General features: G+C 36.5%; 4 protein-coding genes across 4 annotated transcripts in view; 2 read left to right on the top strand and 2 right to left on the bottom strand.

Annotated features, from left to right (window-relative positions):
- Positions 1-1,269: 1,269 nt before the first annotated feature.
- Positions 1,270-2,713, top strand: LOC129239044 (ADP,ATP carrier protein-like). The gene is made up of 3 exons (XM_054874315.1): positions 1,270-1,732; positions 1,822-1,949; positions 2,172-2,713. Exons 1-3 carry the CDS (start codon positions 1,418-1,420, stop codon positions 2,647-2,649), a joined length of 921 nt encoding a protein of 306 aa, XP_054730290.1. The 5' UTR covers positions 1,270-1,417; the 3' UTR covers positions 2,650-2,713.
- Positions 2,714-5,047: 2,334 nt separating this feature from the next.
- LOC129238861 (28S ribosomal protein S29, mitochondrial) lies at positions 5,048-6,439 on the top strand. Its single transcript, XM_054874082.1, has one exon. The coding sequence runs from the start codon at positions 5,161-5,163 to the stop codon at positions 6,337-6,339; it is 1,179 nt and encodes a 392-aa protein (XP_054730057.1). The 5' UTR covers positions 5,048-5,160; the 3' UTR covers positions 6,340-6,439.
- Positions 6,440-6,577: 138 nt separating this feature from the next.
- LOC129238859 (phosphatidylinositol-3-phosphatase SAC1) lies at positions 6,578-9,865 on the bottom strand. Its single transcript, XM_054874081.1, has 10 exons — positions 9,534-9,865; positions 9,164-9,255; positions 8,737-9,074; positions 8,570-8,678; positions 8,324-8,511; positions 8,101-8,256; positions 7,643-8,032; positions 7,411-7,578; positions 7,230-7,331; positions 6,578-7,157 (listed from the first exon to the last, which is right to left on the bottom strand). Exons 1-10 carry the CDS (start codon positions 9,569-9,571, stop codon positions 6,960-6,962), a joined length of 1,779 nt encoding a protein of 592 aa, XP_054730056.1. The 5' UTR covers positions 9,572-9,865; the 3' UTR covers positions 6,578-6,959.
- Positions 9,866-9,986: 121 nt separating this feature from the next.
- Positions 9,987-16,816, bottom strand: part of LOC129238858 (probable WRKY transcription factor protein 1) — a 161,379-nt gene continuing 154,549 nt past the window's right edge. The window contains exon 6 of the transcript XR_008581811.1: positions 9,987-10,062. The gene's annotated coding sequence lies outside the window, so the exon portion shown is untranslated. The remainder of the gene's footprint in view (positions 10,063-16,816) is intronic.

Below are 16,816 nucleotides of genomic sequence, written 5' to 3' on the forward strand. Positions count from 1 at the left end.
AAGAGCTAATCAATTCAAATATTATCAAATTTCAATAACAGTCTATGCCTAAATTATAGCCTTACAATTTTCTGCAAAAAACCTCATTCAACATAAAAGTTATCTCTTATATCAAAGTTTTTTTTAATTTACTTTGTATATCTTCAGTTTACGTAAAGATTCACATATCAGTGCTACCAATTGCAAAAGCCTGTGCTATCGAGCTAATAATGAAAAACAGAACGAAAAGAATGTATAATAAATAGACCCTTGTCACATCGTTATTGTTGCATTTGAGTGGACAATTTTTACCTGACTTTTTATTATTTAACTTTTCTGATTTAAGGGTAGCTTTTTGAATCTTTTTAATTCCGCTATTTAGCTTTCGAAACTATTGCATGTAATTAGTTTTCGGTTCGTCTATTTGTTTATTTTAAACCTAAGTCTAATAATTTTAAAATTATAGCTAAGAGCTAAATAAATACATTTAATATAACATATAAAGCATAAAAAGTAGCGTAAGCTAAGAAAAATAATTTTAAAAGAATTTAAAATAAGCAACGGGTAATGCTATGACAACTAATGTTGCGAAAAGAATTTAGAATAAATGTACAAGCCGCTTGACTGGTGTATTTGACGCTTTATATTTAACTCCCACCGGAGCGAAATATAATATAATATTTATATCCCTTTAACATATCCTGTCAACCCTCAAAAAATTCACGTAACTCAGGAACGCCATTCAATGTCTACTTACGTCCACTTGCTAAATGGTTCGCCCAAACCGCTCTGTCCTCACAGCAACTCCTGCGACTACTCAACAATTCATATTCTTGACTAGTGCCAAAAGTGAGAGGAATGTTAAACTGTTGTGTTTCCTAACTGCAAGCCCACCGGATTTATTAAGAAGCACAGATATCAATAGTATCTATTAAATTAATTTGTAAATTCATTTCACAAACTAGAGTAAATATAAAGCCCAGTAAGCTCTGAGCAAGCCATACAATCCATATCAGCTAACCCCTAACACTGATCTCAAAAATTCTTCACCTCCTCCATCGTACCTTCTCCCTTAACTTTAACCTCACCCCAAATAAACATTAGTATTTAGCGGTTAACTCTTAAGTGTAATAGTTATTTATAATTGTTACTCTTGTAAATAAACAAATAAATAAAAAATAAAAATATTCCACTTTTCATATAGTACTGGATTGGTGATGCTCTGCACCTAAACTGTTGTTATCGCCTAATCTACTGTTATCGAAGCGTTTTGTTTTTTGTTTTAGAACACCTGACATATAAACATCGAAATTTTATTCAAATTTTTTTGACTCTATCACATTCGATTTCTCTATTTTTTCAAACGTGGCTGGCTAACTGATAATTTCAGATACATATTTCGAATACAAGAATATTTCTATTGTGCACGAATATCAAAATGGGTGAAGGTGAAATAAAATCAGATTTATCTGATCCGATTGCATTTCTTAAGGATTTCATGGCTGGTGGTGTTTCGGCAGCGATTGCCAAGACTGCAATGGCACCGATTGAACGTGTCAAATTGCTTCTGCAAGTCCAGGCTATATCAAAGCAAATTTCAGCCGACAAACAATACAAGGGAATGATAGATTGCTTTATAAGGATTCCTCGAGAACAAGGGTTTTTAGCATTTTGGCGAGGCAATTTAGCTAACGTCATTAGGTATTTTCCTACTCAGGCTTTGAATTTTGCGTTTAAGGATAAATACAAACAGGTAAGCAGAAAAGAAATCACGTATATGTATATGTAAATGTTTTGTTAAAATATCTAATGTATATAAAAATGGTTGTGGCATATTTAAAGATATTCCTAAGTGGTGTTAACAAAAAAGAGCAACCGGGACGTTACTTCGTAGGCAATTTACTATCTGGCGGGGCAGCAGGTGCCACATCACTTTGCTTTGTCTACCCATTGGATTTTGCGCGTACTCGGTGAGTGATGTATTCGTAGAATATTTTGACCTCGATACTGCTCGAGAAGATTGGATAAATATGCATTATTATTTAAAAACTTATAAAGTTCGTCATTCAATTTTATGTTTTATGGTTTTATGAAATTATATCTTTGAAGATCAAATTATCTCTTTGATGTATTTTGGTAAAAGTTTTTAGACAAGAGTCCTAAAGGAGACAAAATTGTTATATTTGTAACAGATTGGCTGCTGATGTGGGAAAAGCTGGTCAACGTGAATTTAATGGACTGTTTGATTGTATATTAAAGGTTTTCAAAAGTGACGGTCCGGTCGGATTATATCGTGGTTTCATTGTGTCCGTGCAAGGTATTATTGTGTACCGTGGGGCATATTTTGGGTGCTATGACACAGCCCGTGAAATGTTGCCAGATCCTAAAAACTCACCGATATGGATCAACTTTATGATAGCTGAAGCTGTAACTTCTATGGCCGGTATAATTTCCTATCCTTTCGACACGGTACGTCGGCGTATGATGATGCAATCTGGTTTAAAGGCATCCGAACGCATTTATAAGAACACAGCACATTGTTGGCTAGTTATCGCCAAAACAGAGGGTCCATTCGCTTTCTTTAAAGGTGCATTTTCAAATATATTGCGTGGCACTGGTGCTGCCATCGTTTTGGTCTTGTATGATGAAATAAAGAAAATGCTTTATTAATATAAAACTCTGCGAAACTTAATTTTAGTAGTCTGATGGGTAAATGCATGCATTCGAAACGTGATGGCTCGAACTAAATTGTGTCGTATTTTGGTTTTATGGAGGTTTCAACTTTTACAGGTTATTTTTGTGGTTGGCAAAATGTTTTGTTACCAAAAATTGTTACCACTATTAATAACTTTAATTCTGGTGCACTGGTAGCGCCACTGATGAGCGAATTTTGCGTGAACCCATGATGGAAAGAATAATGAGATGCCGCCTATCGTGGTCCCGTTACTTTGCTCTCAGCGAATTTGACGAGTTACGTGATTTTAGCTCCAGTATGGCTAGATTACCATTTTCGTAACTTGATTTAGCATTTTTTTGTTATTTAGTTCTTTCTTCATGAATTTTTTTTAACCTGTTCTAATTAATTTGTTATGTTTATAATTTTGTTAAATATACATTTTTTAATAATTAGTTAAATAATTCACTCAGTTTTATTTAGCTTTACTTTTCTTTAACATCTGGTGGCATTGCCCGCGATTGCAGCTGTTGTTGGTGTTCTTCTGTTTTCGGCAGTCAAATCTCTCTCTCGCTCCTGCAGTGCTGCCTAGCTTTGGATATAAAAACGCACTAAAATACCCATTTCAAGAGAGTAAAACACCAAATTTTTATTGAATCACTTAAACAACTTTGTATGCGAGAGAAGTTGTATTTAGAATGTGCGTTTTTTTAAATAAATATGTTATGCTTATGTACAATTTAATTGATGAGTTTTTTTGCTAAGCGAGACTCTTTTGTTAAGAGAATGACTTATTTGCTATATTTAAGGTTATGTAACTAGATAAGTTACTCTTTTTAAAAATGTCAGTATGGTTTCTTTCGCATTTTCTGGTATTTTGTGGCTTATTTTTACAATGAATACACCTCTTGATGCCCTATGTCTCACTAAGGATTGATGGCCGGAAGAAACGATTACACCCCTATGGTTTTAATCCACATTCAGTAAATTCAAACGCCTTTTAAAATGTGTAAACAGGTTTTCAATCTTAAGAAGAGTTGAGAGAGGGACATTTAATATTCTTGCATAACCTTAGAAGGAACAAAAAATTAAATTCACTCTTTCAAAATATCAAATTTTATAAGAACCAACTAATTTTCATTAGCACTAGAAGCTTCTCAGAGTGTCCTTTTTTAACCTTCTTCTGTATAATAATACAGTTTTTTTTTTAACTTAAAGTTTCGGTAGCTTTAAATAAATAAAAAAAGAAACAAACACGAAACTTCAAAATTTTCGCATTTTCGGTATAAAAAAGCACTAAATTTATTGCGGAGAGCAAATGGTTGGCGATACTGCACAACTCGGAAAAACGTGACGTCACGCACTCTCTGATGTTCGCAATCTTCTTTCTATCATTCTTGGCGTGAACCGCTAACCCGCTCTCAGTGAATTAGGCAGAACGATGACGTAATTTAAGAATATTGTTTTTGTTTTTTTTTTTTTTCTCACAAACAGCCTTGGGTAAATGTGTACTATAATTTGTGATTTATTTAAAAACTTATTCAAATGCGATGCGCGGAGTTGAATTGTGCCACTGACAATATATGTAAGTAAAGCTTCCGAGCGCAGTTTCTTTGCTTTTATAACGGATCTGGAATTATTGCAAAAGTGGATCGAGTTCTACCGGAGGTCAGAAGTATTTATTGTGAGAACTGGTGTTATCTGTATGAAGCGATACACGTACTGAACTACATATATAGGGTTTTCCAATAACAGGGGTTCTTTTTGAATGGATTGCGCTATCGAGAGCTGATTAATGGAATTGAATGGTATTGATGTGAGCAACGTTTATTTTCAACAACACGGTGCTATGTGCCACACAAGTAACGAAACCATTGATCTTTTACGGGAAAAGTTTCTGGATCGTGTTATCTCTCGAAGAGCTGATCACAATTGGCCACCACCACCATTTTGTGAAGAAGAAGAGTAGGCGAAAGCAATGGAAGCAACCAAACACAAGCAATTACAGTCACACACACATACTTTCAAACCACGTCGTCTTCCGCATAAAAAACAAACAATCTGCATTTGGAGGCTATATATTACTTTGTGCTTTCACAATTTAACACACGGCACTTCGTTTTCATTAGTTTGGGTAGTTTAAATCTCACAAATCTCAAAACTACCAAGCCATTCACTGCATTTTCACAAACACGTAATTTTTCCTACTTTTATTTGTTGCGTATTGCGAACTTAGCTAACGTCGGAATTGTCAAAATCGCGGAAAATAAAGTAACTGTTTTTTAATGGCGCCAACGTAGATACTCTATTCGCCTTGTACAATATACCGTGTTTTATGAATATGACCAACGCCTTATAGCTTTATCGATTTATCGATATCATCCCATGACAGTTAATACTCTATTCAGAAATCAGCTGTTGGGTGCATGGGATTTCAATTTCTGTGTAGCTAAGGTTGTTGGAAAAGTATAAAATTTAAATTAAACTTTTACAAACAGTGTTCGAAAATGTTAGCAAGACATTCATTGAAACTTCCGCGTGTTTCGAAAGTATATTCGGCTTACTGCACAGCCGTTGCGGAGGCAACGGTGGAATCACAATATAATCGCCCGACACTCGTTCCAACTGATTACCGCACAGCCGAGACTAACACCGACAAGCATTCTAAAGTGCATGAAGCCAAGTTCTACACAATTTCCCCTGAACAGAAGAAGCAATTATTCAGCGGTGGGGGACTGCCCCGACAATTTGAACAACAAGTAAAGACTTTCACCGAAGCTTGTGTTATGGTGCGTCCAACGGGCTTAGAACTAATAAATTACATCCGGAACACTGATTTCAAACGACCGGTCATTCGTTATGTTCTATACGGTGATAATGGTGTTGGCAAGACACTAACCATGGCTCATGTACTGCATTACGGTTTACAAAACGGTTTCTTACTTGTACACGTGCCTTGGGTGCCTAACTGGATGAAACGTCCAAAGGAGACAGCAAATGCATCTTCGCAAGAAGGATTCATCGACTTGCCCTTCGATGCAGCGGCTTGGTTGGTACATTTCAAGACCCAAAACGCCGACCTACTTTCGAAATTGCAATTGAAGACCAGTAAAGATTATGTCTGGAGTAAACGAGAAGCAACACCAGCTGGTTCAACGCTATTGGAATTGGTGGAGCATGGTATTACACGCATTAAGTTCGCATCTGAGACAGTATCTGCCTTATTATCCGAATTAAAACAACACGCTAGCGAAGAGCATTGTAAAGTAATGGTGGCGATTGACGGTTTTAATGCGTTCTACCATCCGGAGACTCGGATTTTCGGCGATAATAAACAGCGTATAACTCCAGATCGCATTACGCTGACTCAACCCTTCTTAGATATTACAAATTATAATTGGACTAATGGGGTGTGCATATTAACTGTAGATAAAATAGGCATGACGGAAGGTTATATGGAGTCGTACATGCCTCGCTATCTACTTGGCAAGGAAGGATTTGAACATCTAGACCCATTTGTACCGGTGCGTGTTGAAAATTATACGGACAAAGAGTTCGCAAGTTGTATACAGTACTATTTGGATCGAAATTGGATACAGAAAACTGCGGAGGGCTTTGACGAACAACTCAAGTACCTAAGCAATAAGAATCCTTATACATTAATGCAATTAACACGTTCATTGTAAATGGATGTAATTCTTTTGAACAACCGAAAACCAAATATTGTTTAAATACATAATAATATTACGAAGTAATAAAACTGGCCAGGTGCTATAAATTCAATTATTTCAAAATAAGAACTTTCGAGTGGGGCTTACCTAGATGACTGAAGTAAAGATTTCTTGTACACAAATCTATGCTTTTAAATAAAATACACATAGCCGCTAAGCAAATGTTGCAATGATATTGAAATTTACAACTGTATTTACTTCGTTGGATTTTGGATTATTTATTGAATAACCGTTACGTATTTCACAAAGAATTTTGTTACATTTATAAGTAAATGTAATTGTTTATTTTCGCGTCATTTCATGGGTTTTTGCTTTTGCGTTAATTAAAAATTGTATTTTATATCTTTATCATAAACCTGACGAATATCCTTACAGAATAACATAACACAAAATTGGCTATAAACAAGCAAGGAATTTTAAGATGAACACTAGTGTGAAATGCTGCAGAATTATTCAACTAAATTCACTGCTGTGCATACATACGTTAATCAAGTGTTGCTCGCGGCGTCAGTGCGAAATTTATTTAATCTTTACTTTTCATCTAAACGCACATAATAACGCCGTTCCCATATTTGCTAGGCTTCAATTTTGATTGGCGGATGTAAACGTGGCCAGTCGACGAACTCCACACCGTAATGCAATATGCCAGCAGTACCCACACCAACAATTGTTCCCCAGAACAAAAGGAATAATAAACTTTCCGTATTAAATTCTGACGGAAATATGGCCGTGATAAAGAGCATAGCGATGGCAAACAGCAAAACGGAAGGAATCTGAAATATAAGACAGTTCGGTTATGCATATTAATTATTTTCCCTTATTGAGTTATTAGATTAGCAGTGTACCGTATTGTAACGCCATGTGCGCGTAACCACCAAAGGCGATGGCAGTAAATTACCTTCATCCGGTTTCACAATATACTTGCCCAAGAATAAATCAAAACCATCCTTAAGAAACGAAATTTTAGAAAATTAAGTTTAAATTCATTCAAATACAAGCAATTAAATTTTTCGCATGGAAACTCACCTGTCTGCTTCCATCAGAAAAATTATTGAGATAATAGCGTGTTGCCGAATTAACACCATCCTGCATAAGACCGGCTTTTGTACGTTTTCCTGTGCGTGTGAAATCCGTTTTCAGAGCGCCGGTCCCGGAATATTGCAGAGAAATTACATCAGCATTATCAGCCCAAACCTGATTATAATTGTGAAAAGCGTACGTTAAAAAATTAATTAAAATTTTAGATTATTTGACACACCCCTTTAAAAATATATTCGAAGTTGGGCGCAGCACGCTCTACTAATTGACCGGTTTGTAAAATACCCAGCTTTTGTAGCACAGCATTTAGCGATCGCTTGGCCAACATACTTTGCACAACATTGGTACGGTCTAAGCAATCAATGCAGTTTGTGCGAAATACGCCATCCTGTGCTGTTACCAAACTACCATCTTCACGTAGATGGAAAACTGAGAACTCGTCCTGCTCATGAGCGACGCGATCGATTAGAATTTGCAAACGATCCCAACGCATTTTTTTGCATTCAGCATGGAAGTCAAAGGCTTCATAGCGTACATTCGGATTATTAATTTGCTGCACAAATGTGCGGAATGCACGTTCCAGAATACCTTCTGCGCGTTTCTGATCCACCTACAAATTCAGTAAAAAAATTTAAAATATATGAAAATACATATACACTCCGCAGCTATTCAAATTACCAAGTTTAATATTATTTGGCGGCCATACAGCATAACTTGTGATTCAAAGTGTTTACTGCATGCTCCCAAGTGATCCTTGCCAGGCACTAGCTCCGGATCGGGCTTGTAGCGTAGGTTTGGCAGTTGGCGCCAATAGAAGGGCATACTACCCCGGGTCTGAGTTGTAGGACATTTATGTTACTCTAATTGAAATACCATTTTTCATCAAATGTGTGGAAACTACCTGCACGAAGGAGATGCGCTGTCCATTATATTCGATAATCTGTTCCGTTTCGACAAAATTAGCTACGTTGCCTGCCTCATCAATGCCACGTGCAAAGAAGCGTGTGCCAGCACGATGTATGGAGCGGCGTGAAATGATTGACCAAAAGAATGTTTGGCCATTCACTTGTACTTGGTTGATGGAAACAACTGTGAAAGACGATATGTCAATTCTAGTTGTAAGAATGAGAAATGTAGACAAACTTACAGCCTAAAATAATTGGTAGTGCGAATTTACGCATTTCTGGACAATTGAAGTTGCGTAGAAGTGCGCCATTCCAAACGAAGCGTTCATCGGCGCGTTCGAACAATCCATTCTTTATAAAATAAGTATATTTAGAGAAAATTTGTAAAGATTTTATTTCACAAACGTACCTTCATAAAATCTGGTGGCATGCCATGGAGTCGTTGCAGCGAATGCGTTAAATCGTACCAGTACGAGAAGTAGAAAAATCGTGTATCCAATGTTTGCCGCAACATGCTTAGGTAAGCTTCATTTTGCTCTCTTTGCTTGGGACGCAAATGTGTAATGGTCGGAATGTAGGGTATGATATCGTAACCAGCCAAACGCCATATTATAGCTCCATTCAGCATGCCCACGTAAAGGCGATGAGTTGCCACAATTAGATAGTGACCACCTAGCAGTTGTATTGTGCCTAGAATACCACAGACACGTCGTGTGGGCACTTGGTTGTTAAGTTGGTTGGTTTTACCTAAAAAAATTAGGTGTATTCGTAACGCATTATGTATAAATATATATGGAATTCTACCATTGTGACATATTCCAAAGTAGATTACTTACTTTGAACACGCACTGTATTCGCAACGCGATCAATCACCAGCAGCTCATCTTTGCCATTCGGTTCAACAACGAAACGCTCCGGCGTTATGTATCTAGTATATGTATATTAGGCATTAGTTATAGCAAAAACAATCACAACAAATCAATAAAATCAATCAAATTTTCCTTCAAGTGGTCATAATTGTCATAATTGTGTCAAAAGCACTCACTATAGAAGGGGTGGCAAGGCTAATGCATTATTATTGATGGTACAAGAGTGGACTATGACACCCTCCTATACTCATACTCATAGACTCCAATATTCGCAACGAACCAGCCTTAACATTTCATTGCCATTTTTCAAACATAATCACAGCTTAAAGCTACTTACAGATTCATGTCATCATGTATGCCCCAACTGGTGTCCATTTTTGCGTATCACTTTTGGTAACTTGCTTTAAAACTCTGATACTTATTGGTTACTAATAAGTTCTTTTAAAATATACTGCTGCTTTATCAATTTTCCAAATCACTGCTTGGCAACAAAATCAAGACCACAATAATTTCTTTATTAGGAATGCTTGGCGATTATCCGCTTTATTCTTTATTTTCGTTAATGCTTTCGTTGTTGAGGTGTTATTTTGTAAGTCATTTATGCTATTTATTTCTGCTCATCATAGTAAATAATTAATTTAGAATCGTGGAAAAATTGGCTTCCAACAAAAAATTTGCAAAGTTTGACATTAAACAGCTGTGACGATCAAGAACAAGGTTGCAATTCTTTGACAGCCGGAAATCTAATGCTATGTTAACACGTCTCGTAATTCGCTCTATAATTAATTTGCGAATTACCAAGGCGCCCTGAGGGGGCGTCTTTCGAAAACAGTTGCTGTATTTTTTCGTGATTTTGACAAGTCTGACTTGAAGTCCGTTACCAATGCAAAACAAACAAAAAGAGGAGAAATTACATGTTTGTGAAAATTCAGGGAATGGCTTGGCAATATTGTGATTTGTGAGATTTACTATAAACTAAACAAACCAGTGAAAACGAAGCGCCGATTGTTAAATTGGGAAAGCACAAATAAATATACAGGGTCCGCCATATAACTTTACGGAATTAAAAATGCTATAAAAAAGATACTACTCAATATTTTTCCAAACCGTTTTTTTTGACGTGATAACGTCTTATAATTCGATTTAACAGGCTGCACGCACGAAAAAATGTGTCGTTACCTTGCTCATTAGTGTTAATTTGCTCATTAGTGTTACCTTGCTCATATGTCGTTACCTTGCTCATTGCCATTACCTTGCTCATTTGTCGTTACCTTGCTCATTGCATTGAATGAACTGCAAGCGAAAGCGCGGAACGAACAAAGCAAACGAACGGCAACGTTCGACATCTTGCTCTCTCCTACTTAAGTGAGCGTATATATGTATGTATATGCGCATATGTACATATATAAATTCACGTATTTGTATTTGCATATGCCTTCTTATTGATTATTATTAATTTGATTTACTTGAAGAATTTAAAATAAAACCAAGTTTGTTAATAATACCTGTTGTTTTAATGTTATTATTATTAATTTTTTTTATTATATATGAAGGAAAAAATGTATGGTTTTATATTAAATGTATGGTAATATTTACCATATACCTTATAAGATATGTTGTATACTAATATATGTATATAAACATGCATATACATATACAATTTCGCGCAATTTTCAAAAAGAACAAATCTATATGTAAAGATGCATACAAATCATATGGACATATCAAATATACGAATCTATTCCGTACGCAAGCAAATGTAAGCTAATGGGCTTGAACTGCAAGCGAGAGCGCGGAACGAACGACAAAGAGCACAATCGGCCCCCGCGTTCGGCAACGTTCGACATCTGGCTCTGTCCTACGCATATGTAGGTATATAAATTCACATATGTACTTGTATTTGCATATGCCTTCTTCCTGTGTGCATGGTAATGAACCATTTCTCTGTTGAGAATAGGACGATGATAGGAAAAGTAGGAAATGAAAGGGAGTGTTTCGAGTGTAAAGTGTCTTGAAAAAGGCAAATCGATGATGGTGCCTCTTGGTGTTGTTGACTTATTAACGTCTGATGCACAATCGAAATTGAAGAAATCTTTCATGAATTTGATAAATGTTTCGTCATTTTTCACGTTTGTGTAAATGTAACTTGACCTATTCCATTGCAATTCCATTTATCTCCTCCTCTATATCCATACAAAATATCTATCAAACAAATAAAATTAAAATTTTGTTTTGAAATTTGCAACCCTTACATCAGTATTTTCTTATGACGTTGTCACGTTAAACTATCGTCAGTAAACCGACTTTACAGACAACCTCTTTTTGTTTCATATTTTATATTAAAAGTCTTTTATTAAAATACTAGCATTTCCCAGTGGGCTTCGCACCACCATACATAAAATGTTTTTTTTATATCGCAAGAAATTTTTCATATTAAGTTTTCTTTATAGAACTCGTAAAATGTTTAAACAGTTGAATTAGTTGATTTTTATACATACTTTCTAAAGATGTCACAATAGCCTTTTCTGTACTTTTTTAAAATTTGATTGTGGTGGTCACCTACATATACAGGTAAGGTGAAAGAGCCGATAAAAACTTGTAATTAAACTTTGATTCTTTACTTTCCATTTCAATTTTTTACGCTTAATAAATTATGCTAAAATAAATAAAGTTAAAAATGTTTTTCCAGTTCCTTGAATGCTCCAGTTTTTATTATATTTTCGTCCAAAATTAATATTAACATAATACACTTACAACCACAACAGTACAACAGAAACGCTCATAAGCGGCTGTGTATTTGTTGTTGTTTTTCCCATACAGGCATTTCGTATGAGAGGAAACCATTCCTCACATAAAATGTCATAACTCAGAAACGGCTGCACCGATTTCAATCAAACTTCACACAAACCACCTCCTGAAATTTTTGTGTTAATCGGTTTGGCGGTTCTTGATTACCAAGGAAATGTAACTTCTTTTTATATATATAGATAGTTCATTCTATTACAACAGCCATATAAATCCAATTTTCAATTAAAAAAATTTAACAAATTTTCATCAAAACTTTCATTCAAACTTTTTAATCAGAATTCTTAGAAAAATCACATTTTATTATACCATGGAATTTTGAATGAAATCATGCCCAGCAACTGATATCTCAGTGCGCTCTGTTCAATTGACAAGAAAAGTGCAAAGACGACTTTGCAGAATGACCCTAACAAACACCACCAGCGCTGTGAGAATTAGCAAAGATGTTTCTTAACCATTTGAAACGAAGCGGGGTTTCAGACAATTTCCGATTTCTTATCATGCGACTTTTTCAACTTGATGAAGAAAATTAATCGCGCCTGATAATATCAACATTGTTGGCAATAGTCAGCAGGCAGCCAGTGCAACTTACAAAAAGAATTCCGTCAAGTGCGTCTTGCGGTAAACGAGGACAAGACAAAGTGCTTTGTCAGAAGGTTGCGATTTACAATTACGAGTTCGGCATAGTTAAGGACTTTGTCTACCTAGGATCCAGCATTAACACCAACAAACTTATCAGTCTAGAAATCCAGCGAATAATAACTCTGGCCAACAGGTGCTACTTCCACGCACGAAAAAGACGCTCTATCAATCACTCATCCTCCCGGTCTTACTGTATAGCGTCGAGTCCTGGACATTGACGAATATCAATAGCCGGTTGCTAGGAGCTTTCGAGAACAAAGTTATTCGTAAGATTTATGGTCCAATTTGCGTAAACGAGACATACCGAATAAGATTGAACCATGAGTTCAATACAAGCTGTACGCCAATATCAACGTGGTGAAGCGCATTAAAATTTAGCAGCTGCGTTGGCTAGGTCACGTTGAGTGATTGGATAACAACAGTCCAGCAAAGAAGGTACTCTTTTCGAAATATCAACAGTGACCCGACCGCCCTTGATGTTTTTAACTGGCGTTAATGCGTGCAATGCAGAGGAGATTGGCGCAACATTTTGGTAGCGGTCAAGACCGACCATCTGTTTTAGTTGCCAGCTAAGTAAGTAAGTATGCGCAAGTTTGAAGTGGCTCAAAATCGCATTGATTTTTGACAATTGCTGATGGTCTTATGCTCTACTTTTTCCATATTAAAGAAAACACCCAAAATTCAATGGTCCATTTTTCCAAAAATTCTGATTAAAAGGTTTGTTAGTTATTTGTGAAGACTTTTGTGATTCACTGTGTACATAAACATATTTTATGAATATTGGTTTCATTTTACCCAGAACATCCTTGGCCTCGAATTAGCAAGAATATAAATCGTCACTTGAATTTCAAGCAAATTCCATTGCATATAGTATAGGTATATATCTTCCTACTTTTAAAATGATTATATAAAACGTGGATACATTTTTGTGTTTTATAATTACAATCATTTTTTGTTTGTTTTGTTGTTACTGAAGTTGATTAACATAAGCGACTAGTTTGCGCTAGTGCTTTGTATTCAATATTGGTTTGTGATTTAAGTTTTAGCTGCGTGTTAGTAGGGGATGAGCCGGAAGCAAATATTTGATCAAACAAAAATGCCTTTCAGACCCACTTTGAAGGAGTTAAATGACAACCACGGAACAACAAAGAAATAGGATTGGTAGGAAATATTTGGCTCGGGTTTCAATGCATTTGAGGCTTTAAGCCTCTGTGATTCGCCAAGTGTTAGTAAGTAGCGAATAGATGAAGCAAGACGCATTTTATCACATAAGAACTGGGGTGATGCAATAAAAAAAATACAGAGAATATTTATATATCGTCCCCTTAGTATAACAATACCCTATGTGCTTATAGGCTATTACTTTTTTTTTTTTATTTTTGGATTCTCCATCGTCGATTTTATATGTGGTCAAAATTTTGTCAAATTATAGTTCCACAAAGTGGGTCAAAACGTCAGTCAAAAAATAATAAATATTTACAGACATAACGAGATTTGAGTGAGAGCTACTTTCGACAAAAAGTTTGAAATTCATTTTCTCAAAACATCAAAAAATTTATAGGCTATTTTAATACTAAGGGGACGATATAGTATATATTTATATTTATATAGTAAAATATATATATTCCTAGGTAGGAATATATTATAATTCGATTTGTTTAAAGATAGACATTTGCTTTGTCTCCATGAATGGCCTGCTTTCTGCGCTTCTGCTACAACCTGCTATCTCCAAGTGTTGGCTGGTTTCCCGCACCTACGGCTCTTTTGAAGATTCCAGTATAACGCAGCTCTTTTAATATCCCCCTGGTGTTTACGCAACGTATGACCGATCCAATTCCATTTGCGACGCCGTCCCTCGAGGTGGATAGGTGTTTGCTTAGTTGGAGACCAAAGGTCAACGTTGCTTATGACGTTGGGCCAGAATATTTTCCTGATCTTGTGAAAACAACGATTGTCGTTGAAAATCCTTAGCTTCGTACATCTGGAAATGTGCGTCGATTTCCAAACTTTCTTCAGAATGCCAAAGCCAGCTCGTCCTTTTGTTGTACGCTTGTGTATGTCTGTTGCTGATAAGATAACGAAACTCGTCTACTTCATCTAGCGGAGTGCTGGCAATATAGATACGGGGTGCCTTTTATATTTCGGGATTTGGCAACCCTGGTGTTGCAATCTGGCAACTGACAGCTGTATCGCAAAGTTTGACATTTTTTGGCTTTTACGTACTCAGAACGTTTCGCAATACCAACGCTATTTGTGTTGTTTACAGTAACTTAAAAGATTCATCTCGGTCCAAAAATGGAATTAAATCGTGAACATTTTCGTGCGATTATTTTTTACAACTTTCGACGTGGATTAACTCAGCAACATTGCATGGATGAACTTAATTCATTTTTTGGCGATGAAGCTCCATCAAGGGCCAGTGTTTATCGATGATATGGTGAATTCAATCGTGGTCGTAGTTCACTCCAAGACGAATTTCGTGAAGGTCGCTCAAAATCAGTTGTTGTTCCGAAAACCATTGATGCTGTGCGCGAACTGATTTTGCAAGATCGTCATGTGACCTATCGTGAGATTGAGACACTCTTAGGCATTAGTGGGACCAGCACACATTCAATATTGCATAAACATTTGACTGTCAAAAAAATTTGTTCGCGTTGGATCCCACACAATTTGTCAATCGCTCAAAAAAAGGCTCGTGTCGATTGGTCGAAGGAAATGCTCAAAAAATACGATCGCGGGGCTTCGAAATACGTCTATGACATCGTGACAGGTGATGAATCATGGATTTACGCGTATGAGCCCGAAAGTAAACAGCAGTCGACTGTATGGGTGTTTCAAGATGAGCCAAATCCAACAAAAGTTGCTCGGGCACGAAGCACTTCCAAGCAAATGGTTGCCTGTTTTTTCGGAAAAACTGGACAAGTCGCAACCGTACCACTAGAACAACGCAGAACAATAAATTCTGAGTGGTACACAACCATTTGTTTGCCAGTTGTCTTCCAAGAAATTAGGAAAACCAATCGCCAAAGACGGATCACTCTTCACCAGGACAATGCGAGCTCTCACACATTGGCTCAAACAACTGGATTTTTGAGCACCCAAAACATCGAATTAATGGGTCATCCGCCGTATAGTCCTGACTTGGCACCGAATGACTTCTTTTTATTCCCGTACGTAAAAAACAAACTGAGAGGCCAATGTTTTTCGACACCTGAAGAAGCGGTTGCGGCATTCAGAATGCATGTTTTGGAGGTACCTCATTCAGAGTGGCAAAAGTGCTTCGACAATTGGTTCAAACGCTTGCAAAAGTGTATAGATCTTCATGGAGAATATTTTGAAAAACAATAAAGTGATTTTCGATGATTAAAATTTGTTTTTGTTCTCTAATCCCGAAATATAAAAGGCACCCCTCGTAGATAGCGTTTCGGCGGTGTTAATGCACATAAGCTTTGTCTTGACGATGTAAATTTTCAGGCCTGTCAGCGTTGAAAAATCACTTACCGAATGCATCTTCCCTGATATATGCGAGCGCATGTGCGCCATTAAACAAATATCGTCAGTGTAGTTTAGGTCTTCAAAATGAGTATTCAAACCCCAGGATATACCTCTATTTTCCGTTCAAGCTCAACGCATTACTTGGCCCAGGACCAGGTTGACGATTGCACACAGATCTGTTTGACACCAATTTGGACTTCAATGCTGGCACTCAGAGTAATTTCGTGCTTCACACAGCAGTTCCACCGGAGTACAGTTCTTTTATGAGGTCAATAATTTTATTAGTCACTCCTTTGCACGCAAGGATACTCAAGTAATTTGCATCATGTGTAAGAGTGTCAAACGACTTTTAAAACTCGATGAAGCAGATGTAAAGGGGAGTGAGCTACTCACCTGACTGCTGCATAATCACTTTTAGGGTGTTAATGTGCTCGGTGCATGAGCGGCGTGCGCGAAAGTCAGTTTGCTGGTGGCGTAGCTCCTGCATCGACGAATTAGAAAGCCTTTTATAAATTGTTAAATTATGGTCCATATAATAATCTATATATATACAAATGCATAACATACAACTTAATTTTCTAATAACAAGTAATGTATGTAATTAAAATATTCTCAACATTTTTTCGCTTTATTTCAAAGATAAAATTATTATTGTTTTACTTATCTTTATGCCACTGG

This window comes from Anastrepha obliqua, chromosome 2 (genome assembly GCF_027943255.1).
Source record: "Anastrepha obliqua isolate idAnaObli1 chromosome 2, idAnaObli1_1.0, whole genome shotgun sequence".
NCBI lineage: Eukaryota > Metazoa > Arthropoda > Insecta > Diptera > Tephritidae > Anastrepha > Anastrepha obliqua.

What these genes read in the sequence shown, in the direction of transcription:
- LOC129238861 (XM_054874082.1), top strand. Translation starts at nt 5,161, where the DNA reads ATGTTAGCAAGACATTCATTGAAACTTCCGCGTGTTTCGAAAGTATAT.
- LOC129238859 (XM_054874081.1), bottom strand. Translation starts at nt 9,571, where the DNA reads ATGGACACCAGTTGGGGCATACATGATGACATGAATCT. An exon ending in GAATACAGTGCGTGTTCAAA is followed by an intron (nt 9,075 to 9,163) that starts GTAAGTAATCTA and finishes TAATTTTTTTAG; the next exon opens with GTAAAACCAACCAACTTAAC. An exon ending in TTTCTGATGGAAGCAGACAG is followed by an intron (nt 7,332 to 7,410) that starts GTGAGTTTCCAT and finishes TCGTTTCTTAAG; the next exon opens with GATGGTTTTGATTTATTCTT.
- LOC129239044 (XM_054874315.1), top strand. Translation starts at nt 1,418, where the DNA reads ATGGGTGAAGGTGAAATAAAATCAGATTTATCTGATCCGATTGCATTT. An exon ending in TTAAGGATAAATACAAACAG is followed by an intron (nt 1,733 to 1,821) that starts GTAAGCAGAAAA and finishes GCATATTTAAAG; the next exon opens with ATATTCCTAAGTGGTGTTAA. An exon ending in TTGGATTTTGCGCGTACTCG is followed by an intron (nt 1,950 to 2,171) that starts GTGAGTGATGTA and finishes TATTTGTAACAG; the next exon opens with ATTGGCTGCTGATGTGGGAA.